Source organism: Aegilops tauschii, chromosome 5, assembly GCF_002575655.3.
Source record: "Aegilops tauschii subsp. strangulata cultivar AL8/78 chromosome 5, Aet v6.0, whole genome shotgun sequence".
Lineage (NCBI taxonomy): Eukaryota > Viridiplantae > Streptophyta > Magnoliopsida > Poales > Poaceae > Aegilops > Aegilops tauschii.
Window position 1 is genome coordinate 402,501,039 of NC_053039.3, and position 9,469 is coordinate 402,510,507.

Consider the following 9,469-nt stretch of genomic DNA (forward strand, 5'->3'; position numbering starts at 1 on the left):
CAAGCTACAGGATTCCAACACTGCATTGCGTGAAGAGTTGAAAGATGTTCGAGACCAGCTAGCCGATTCCGTGAAGGAGAACAAAAAGCTGCGGGGCGGTATCTTCAGTATGTATCCGAACTATTTGTGAAGTAGCTCAGAGATAAATGGGACTGATATAATCATGTTTGCAGGTGTACTGACGGGCCGTCCTGAAGAGGAGGTGTCCGGATCATCAAGTGATCTAGTGCAGAGGCTATCACAAGTGCACGAGCACGCTCGGCTCCTTATGGCCGTCCGACTCCCCTCCAGGAAGTATGGAGGAGCTTGTAGAGCTGTTCAAGGGAGCGCGGCGGCGTATCCGACTATGGAAGATATCGGCCTGCCGAGAGGGTGCGCGAGAAGCATGGGCCATGGTGAAGACGCGATATACCAAGCTGGACCCGAATCACATGGCCCGGGTTGGACCGCTAGGGTCAAATGGGGAAGAAATTCCCGTTAGTTTAGTATATGACCAAGTAGAGGTGGCCGCCAAATATTCCCAACATGATTGTAAGTTAGACCGCCTATTGGACGGTGTAGAGGGGGAAGTGTTTGAGTCGAAGTGACTATGTACTTTCCTTTCCCTGTGTAGTTCTAGCTGAATTGTATAGCATTTGTCATGGCAGACATTTTCGCTTCAACCTCCGGACTCAAGGGTGCAGAGTGTTTCCAGATACCCTCACGGCCGAATAGGCCGGGGCATGCCTGGAAAACTAGGCGTAGGGGTCATAGTTGCTTGAACAGACAAGTTGTATTATGCTAGTTATGTTATATTACATTTAAGTCGTAAGAAACATCTTCCAGAGAGAATAGTTCCATTAAGGGTTCCTTTCCCTAGGTGTGCATGTATTAATGTACATGTTCGAGTTGTGATGGAAAAATCACCGTTTATGTAACTTCTGGGGGTTACCAATGGAGTAATTGCAAAAAACGTCTTTAATTCACCGACAGAATATTCCCTTAAGAACGCTAGCTTTCGGCTTCACCCAGTGTGAGGTACACATCCGGATGACCCGGCAGTAACAATCGCAGAGGTGCTCCCTTTATGCCCTAGCCGCACGGGAACGTAGGGCATAAGCACAGGAGCCAGGCAACCCAGCTTGGCCAAAACTTAAGTCATATCGATGCATATAGTGGCGAAGAAAAGATACATATGGAAGAACTCATATGTCAGGAGCTTGATGCTCGAAGAATAATGATAAAAAGCTTCTATCCAAGAAGCCCCCAGGTATAATGGACATACTTATTTGAAATATCTATGTGTTAGCGGTGTGCGGTCTAGCCGTACCAAAACTTTAAAGTGAAGAGTAAAAAGGGTAATCGGAAAAGAGAGAAAAATAATGGAAACTATAGGGGCGAAGGAGACGAACAAGGAGTTCGGCGCTAGGCATAGAATCTTCTGAGTCTGGCCGCGTTCCAGGGGTTCGGCTCGAGGCGATTGTCTGATGCATCACGAAGACGGTACTCTCCTCCGGTGAGAACTTCGTCAATTATGAAGGGACCCTCCCATTTGGGCTTGAGCTTGTCCTTTTTCTTCTCCGGCGGGCGTAGAACGAGTTCGCCAACATTGTAAGTATTGGCCCGTACTTCTCTACTTTGGTATCTTCGAGCCTGCTGTTGATAGAATGCTAAACGGGATTTTGCGACATCGCGTTCCTCCTCCAGGGCATTTAGGATGTCCTGCCGATCGAGCTCGGCTTCTCTCTCTTCGTACATACGCACTCGAGGTGAGTCGTGAATAATATCGCAGGACAATACGGCCTCTGCGCCATACACCATGAAGAAAGGTGTGTATCCGGTAGTACGGTTGGGCGTGGTCCACAGCCCCCAGAGTACGGAGTCAAGCTCCTCAGCCCAGTGCTTGTTTGATTCTTTCAAAGACCGCACTAGTCTGGGCTTGATGCCGCTCATAATAAGACCATTGGCTCGTTCGACTTGACCGTTGGTTTGTGGGTGATAGATGGAGGCATAATCGAGTTTAATACCCAGATTAGTACACCAAGTTTTTACCTCGTCGGCTGTGAAATTGAAGCCGTTGTCGGTGATGATGCTGTGTGGGACACCATAACGGTGCACAACACCGGATATGAAGTCAATCACCGGGCCGGACTCAGCCGTTTTGACCGGTTTAGCCTCTATCTACTTAGTGAATGTTTCCACCATAACCAGCAGATATTTTTTCTTATGGCTTCCCCCTTTAAGGGGTCCTACCATATCCCGTCCCCAGACCGCAAAAGGCCTAGTAATGGGGATAGTTTGCAAGGCAGTTGGGGGCATGTGGCTTTGGTTGGCGAAGAGCTGGCATCCGACGCAGCGTTGGACAAGGTCCTGTGCGTCCGCTCGGGCTGTCGGCCAATAAAACCCAGTGCGGAAGGCTTTGCTAACGAGGGCCCGAGCTGCGGCGTGGTGTCCGCCGAGGCCAGCGTGAATTTCCGCTAAAAGCTGCTGCCCTTCTTCATCGGAGATACATCTTTGAAGTACTCCGGTAGTGCTTTTCTTGTAGAGCTCTCCGTCGTGGACCTTGTAGGCCTTTGAACGCCTGACAATGCGGCGAGCCTCATTCTGGTCATCGAGAAGCTCCTTCCTATTAATGTAGGCCAAGAAGGGTTCGGTCCATGGGGCAATGACTGCCATAATGAGATGGGCCGATGGCGTTGTTTCGGTGGCTGAGCCCCCGATGATATCAGTCTGTTCGGAATCTGGGGTTGTGTTCGGATCTGAACTGTGGTCGCCGCCCTCCCCCTTGCCACACCACGGATGGCTTGAAAAGCCTTTCCAGGAAGATGTTAGGTGGGACGGGGTCGCGCTTAGCGCCGATGCGAGCCAGGACGTCCGCTGCTTGATTGCTTTCTCGGCCAACGTGATGAAATTCAAGTCCTTCGAACCGAGCCGACATTTTTAATACGGCATTGCGATAAGCTGCCATCTTTGGATCTTGATACGTCTCCGTCGTATCTATAATTTTTTATTGTTCCATGCCAATATTATTCAACTTTCATATACTTTTTGGCAACTTTTTATACTATTATTGGGACTAACATATTAATCCAGTGCCCAGTGTCAGTTCCTGTTTGTTGCATGTTTTATGTTTTGCAGAATATCCATATCAAACGGAATCCAAACGGGATAAAAACGGATGGAGCTTATTTTTGGAATATTTGGAAAATTCCAGAAGAAAAATACGCGCAAGACGGTGCCCGAGGTGGCCACGAGGCAGGGGGCGCCCCTGACCATCGTGGGCCACCCGTAATTGTTGGCAAATAATTTTTTGATCTATATTGATCCGTAGTCTAAAGAAGAAGGAAATAGAAAACTGACTATATTTTCACCAAAATATAAAGCTCAGTCATATTCATTAAACAACATCTACTACAACCATCTATTGAGATATTTAAGTTTGACTAAAACATGAGACTAACACTATGTCTAGCTATCATGTTCTGATTGACAAACAAATTAATTGCTTGTAGTACGCCTACCGGTAACAATATAATTGATGTTTTAACCACGAGATAGAATGGTGGGCTCCCCCGACTTCCTCATCACATTCTAAGGCCATCTCCAATTCTTTGGCGCCCAGTCTTCCAATGGTAGGCGCTAATAACGTGCTCTTCATAAATTATAAACAAAGGCCCAGCCATCTCAAACGGGGAGCCGAGCGCTCGGTGCCCAAATTTGCGTCGATGCCGGACCAGGCGTTGGGAAATAACATCGTCACTACCAATCTACCAAGATTAAATTCCTATCGCCCTTTCCTAGCATCTACATGGCCTAATGTGTCTGGGGATCCCTGAAAACATATATTGTACTTTAAATCGCCAGTAGTACATATAAAGTGAGCAGGGCGTTTTGGCTCAATTAAACTCAAAAATAGAAAAAAAAATAAAAGAATTTTCCTAGCAAAAAAAGGATTTCTTGACGAATGACATAAGTGGTATCTAGGTAAAAAAAATCAATGCTAATGTTGAAACTTTTTAGAGCACTGTTTTTGGTACTGCAAATTGGTCTTTATATTTGTTCTCATTAATGAATAACACCAGGAGTAGCATGTATAGTAGCATGATGAAATCCACTCAAAAAATTAGCATCATAGAAATTGCAAGAAAAGGGAAACTTGATTTTTTATGTTTTTGCACACACGCATAGATGACGAGGACCAACAATTACTTATAGAGAAGTTGTTCAGACTTCGGAATAATAAAAAGGCATCATATAATCAACACGCGTGTTGTTTGTTTCACGAGGCAGAGAAATTAGTCGTCGGTCAGGTCTTGCTTGATGTGTTTATTAAGCTGGCTGGATCCGCCGCTGTTGCCACGCTTCCTGCTCTGCTCACGCGACGTCTCCATCATCTCCTCCATCTTGGGAGTCAGGTACGCCCGGGGCTTGCTCGCCGACTGCAGCTCCACCGCCGAGGCTCGCTGCTGCGAGTGCGAGCTCATGCCGGCCAGAAGGGCCGCGCGCCCCGTCTGCTGGTACTCCCGCCGGTCGCCCACGCGGGCGCTCAGGTCGCGCAGCTCCTCCTTGATCGCCTCACACGTGGGATCATCTCCCGCCATCCCCGGCGCCGACCGCTCCACGGCCTTCAGCCGGGAGTCCAGCATCCGTGCCGCGCCGGCGTGCTGCCCTCCTTCAGCGGCATCCCGTGCGGCCGCGATGTCCTGGGTCGCGGCGAGGCGGACGCGCTCCCGCTCCACCTCCATGCACGGAGGCGGCAGGTCGGTCAGCTCCAGCGGCCTCTGGATCACCGCCGCGGGTGCGGCGGCGTTGGCGGCCTGCCCTGTCGCGGCGTCCTTGTAGGCGCAGGTCACCTTCACCAGGCGGGTGACCGACTCCGTGGGCCGGGCTCTCGGCACGTACACGAGCACCAAGAAGCGCCTCTCCTCGCCGTCGTAGAGCTCGCCGACGTCGATGGAGGCGGCGCGGCCGTCGACGTCCACGTGGTTGCCGTAGCAGCCGGACTTGACTTCCTGGACGCGCACGCCACGGTGCAGGCACGTGACGGTGATGCGCGCCTCCTGCACGGCGACCGACAGGAGCCCGCCGATGCACTGCGCGAACGAGTCCTGGATCGCCGCCTGGTTCCCGACGAAGGAGAAGGTGCCGCCCGTGGCCTGCGCGATAGTGTGCATCCCCAGGGCGTCGTGGTCGGTGCCGAAGCCGAACGTGTGGATCGGCCCGGGCCGGCTCCCAGCGTCCTTGAACGAGGGTGGCACAAGGTCCATGTAGTTCTTGCCCCCGAGGTACGAGTCCTGGCCGTCGGAGAGAAGGATCATGCTGGCGACGGAGTTCTTGTGCCGGCGGCCGACGAGCACCTGGGCGCCCACATGGAGGCCCTCGCGGATGTTGGTGCCCGCACAGGCAACAAGGGACTCCACCGCCAACTTCGCCGAGGCCTTGCCGGCGTCCGACATGCGCGCGAGGCAGGTCAGGCGGGCCGCCCGATCGGAGAAGGACACGACGGAGAGGCGATCGGCCGGGCCGAGTTGATCGATGACGAAGGCCATGGCCCGTTTCAGCAGAGCCAGCTTTTCGCCATCCATGCTGCCGCTGACATCGAGCACGGTGACGAGGTCGAGCGGCGCGCGCGCCACGTCGGCGGGCGCCCTGGCGTGGACGAGCACCGCGAACTTGTCCCTGGACGCGCCCCTCCCGATGGCCGGGAACTCGCAGTGAGTCTTGAGGACCAACCCCCGGCCGTTGTTCGCCAGGGGTTTCTTGTCCTCCACCGGCTCGTCGTCTTGGTAGTACGCGGCAGTCGGGGCCGGGGCCGGGGCCGGCGGCGGCACGGCGAGCCAGGGAAAATTGGTGTGCGACATCGATGTGCCAATAGCTAGGGTTTGGTCGGTTTCGTTGGCGAGATGGATATGAATCGGCCTGTGCGTGCCTAGCCCAACTGCCGGAGTATATGAAAGGAAACTGATCAATAAAATCTCCTATAATTGCGTAACTGGCTCCATGCATGCAGGGACAACCCAAAACATTTTCCCCCCAGGATATTTTCGATAGCTATGGCTCACACGTGATCGTGGCGTAGACGAGAAGGAAAATTTCAGAAAATAGGTAGATGGCAGTTTTGCCCATGGGTATGGATACCCGCGGGTACCCTACCCTAAAATAGTGGGCATGGGTAAGACTTGGCAAGATTTGATACCCATGGTATGGGTGTCCATACCCGCAAAATATATGGGTAGGGCATGGGTAAGAAATTGTGCCCATGGATAACCCAGTGGATACCTAGAAAAAAGTAACTTCTATAAAAAATTTCAGAAAATAGGCTTTATTTACCTACCGATTCAATCAACATTTAAAACATGATTTTAGACCTTTTTTTCGAACCGATTTTTAGATGTTGGGCAGTTGAGGTTTCTTTTTTTTCCGGGCAAATCAGAGAGCTTTATTCAAACAAGAGCATTCCTCGAACTGTCAGCCAGAAGACTGGTCACAAGGAAGCTAGGGGTCTCATCGAGCCAGCCAGCCAGCTTTCGGTCACATTCACGGTGCAAGCATGCTTTGCACAGAGATGCGCCGGTAAGTTTGCTGACCTGTTTACATGTTGAATATCAAAAGAGGTGAAAAAACTACTAAGCTCTCCTATTTCTAACAAGATCGGAGCGAGAATAGATCGAGAGTTGTAGCGCGTTCTCCATAGCGTCATCAGCTCCAGACAGTCCACTTCCATTATCACATGCTGGAAGCCTCAAAGAGTAGCAAAGCAAACTCCTTCCCACAGTGAAAAAGCCTCAATAATTAGGGGATCAGACACCACTATATATATATAAGGTTTACACCAAGCCCCCAGGAACGCTGTAGACGAACGAGCGACGCCGCCAGCACCACCTCGTCCATCTGCCAGATTTAGCGCGCCGTCCGTGGTGACTTTGATAACACCTGCGTCGGGTGGGCGCCAGCCAAAGCCTACCAGGACCGAAGCCGCCTTCCGGGGAAGTTGTAGAAGAGCTATCGCCTCCTTCGTAGCTCGAATGGTAGCAGTTGGGTCTTGACCTGCCTCCCCATGCTTGATCCGATTCCTGGAATGCCATATAGACCACATAATAGTTGTGATCTTTGCCCGGTCATCATCAGAGAAGATTGGGCCACATGTGATATCACGCGCCCATGAATCCTGGGAGAGATTCGGTAACCGGAGATTGAACCATGCACATGCCTCCTCCCAGAATGGTCGAGCATGTGGACATGAGATAAGAGCATGCTGTAGGTCCTCCTCACCAGCCAAACAAACTTTGCAGCTACTGATGTCTGTTATATGGCGATTCTTGAGCGTGCTTTCATCTGGGAGAATACCTCGAAGCACTCTCCCACCAGAATACTCTAACTTTTGGAATGAAATTAAGTTTCCATAAAGCTTTCCACATCTGTTTATCGTTCTATGAGGTCCCGGTAGCCGTCTCTTCCCCTAGAGCGAGTTGCTCTTTCTGAGTCACTAGAGCACGGTACGCCGTCTTCACAATGTAATTGCTAGATTTCTCAAATGCCCATTCGGGAAAATCATGTCCCCCTCCCTGCCGAACAGGGATGTTTAGAATGGCAGCGGCATCCGAGGCGACGAAAGTATCCGAACCAAATCCCGCCGCCACGTCCAATTATCTGTATCTATCAAGTCTGACACCTTCTCCACATTTGTGTTTGATGGCCTCGAGGTTGGAGTCATGGAGATGGTGCCTGGGATCCATTTATCAGTCCATACTGATATGGTGGAGCCATCTCCCACCCGTGAGATAAAACCAATCTTAAAAGCCTCTCTTCCCACAATGATGCCCCTCCATGTAGCCGAGGCCGACTTCGGTGTCGTTGCTTGCATGAAATCGGTATCTGGCAAATAGCGACCCTTTAGAACTCTTGCACATATGGAATTTGGATTTGTCAAGAACCTCCATTCATGTTTACCCAACATTGCAAGATTAAACTGCTGTAGGTCTCTGAAGCCTATGCCACCATCGCATTTGGGTGTAGCCAACTCCTTCCAGGACACCCAATGCATCGATCTTTTGTCAAGAGAACTACTCCAAAAATGTTTAGCCATGGGAGAAGTTAAACTCTTACAAACCTTCTTGGTCAACAAAAAAGTGCTCATTGGGTAAGTAGGAATTGCTTGTATGACTGATTTCAGAAGTGCCTCACGTCTTGCACAAGCTAGAAGCTTCTCCGACCAACCCTGTATTTTTCCACGAGCTCTTTCACCAATGTGCTCAAAAGTCCCACTCGTAAGGCACCCCACAGCCGCGGGCAAGCCCAGATATTTCTTGCTGAAGGCCTCCACTTGAATATTCAGTGTCACCTTTAGAACTTGCTTCACAGTACCAGGAGTGTTAGTAGAAATGAGAATGGAACTTTTGTCACGATTAACACGCTGACCTGAAGCATCTCCGTATATCCTTACACTAGTGCAGAACCGGGCTGTATCACCGGTTCGTAAGGTAACCGGCACTAAAGGGTGGAGACTAAAGGTCCCCCCCCTTTAGTACCGGTTCAACACGAACCGCCACTAAAGGCCCCCCATGTGGCACGGGTCAGGGCCGGGGGCGGGGAGAACTTTAGTATCGGTTGGTAACACCAACCGGTACTAAAAGGTTGGGGGTTTTGGGTTCATGATTTCTTTTTCCTTTAATTTTGTGTTTTTTATTTAATTCTTTTTCATTTTCTGGTATTTTACGATACTACATATTATACACGTTATGCATATATATAAATAGAACTCCTCGTAGAACCGATCATATATATATCATCAAATGTCTCGCAACCACCATTAATTCACACATACACATGTATATATATACAATTAGGTATATACAATTTCTCCTACATGTTGCCTTCGGAGCCAGTAGCATTTGCCTTGGCGCCTTCGGAGCACGATGACAATTGGGAGTGGTTCATGGGGCATGTGGCATTTGCCTTGGTTCCTGCGGTAGCGGGTAATGGTATTCTCCTTTGGGATCTATGACCTGGTCGAGCAAAAATCCCGCTATTTCCTCTTGAATTGCTCGTACGCGCTCCGTTGGTAGGAGCTTATCCCGCACCGAATTGAACTGTTAAGAAAGAGATCAATATGCATGTATTAGTTGTGTGATTAGATATCGATAATGATGTAAAGATTGTGAATAGTGTTCTGGCAAATGTACCCATAGCTGTCTATCATCTTTGGTCCTTTCGGACGCCATCATGCGAATGTTCTCGCAAACATAGTATGCACATAAATCAGTCCCCGGCGCCTGCTTCATGGCCTTTACGAGAATATAGAATTCAATCAGATAATAATTAATCAAGCATGATAATTAATGGTATTGAAACTAGAATTAAAGAGATGGTAGCTAGCTAGCTAGTACTACTTAATTACTTATCTTGGGTCGAAACCTATACATCTTTTCTTTCCATGGGCCTGAAACCTCTTTGATGAATTTTTGCCAAGCCCTGCCCACCGGCAAAGAAA

General features: G+C 49.9%; 1 protein-coding gene across 1 annotated transcript; it reads right to left on the bottom strand.

The window, feature by feature from the left end:
* Positions 1 to 3,738: 3,738 nt before the first annotated feature.
* LOC109734628 (E3 ubiquitin-protein ligase WAV3-like) lies at positions 3,739 to 5,840 on the bottom strand. Its single transcript, XM_020293829.2, has one exon. The coding sequence runs from the start codon at positions 5,838 to 5,840 to the stop codon at positions 4,275 to 4,277; it is 1,566 nt and encodes a 521-aa protein (XP_020149418.1). The 3' UTR covers positions 3,739 to 4,274.
* Positions 5,841 to 9,469: the final 3,629 nt, after the last annotated feature.

Coding starts and splice junctions, on each gene's coding strand:
- LOC109734628 (XM_020293829.2), bottom strand. CDS start 5,840: ATGTCGCACACCAATTTTCCCTGGCTCGCCGTGCCGCCGCCGGCCCCG.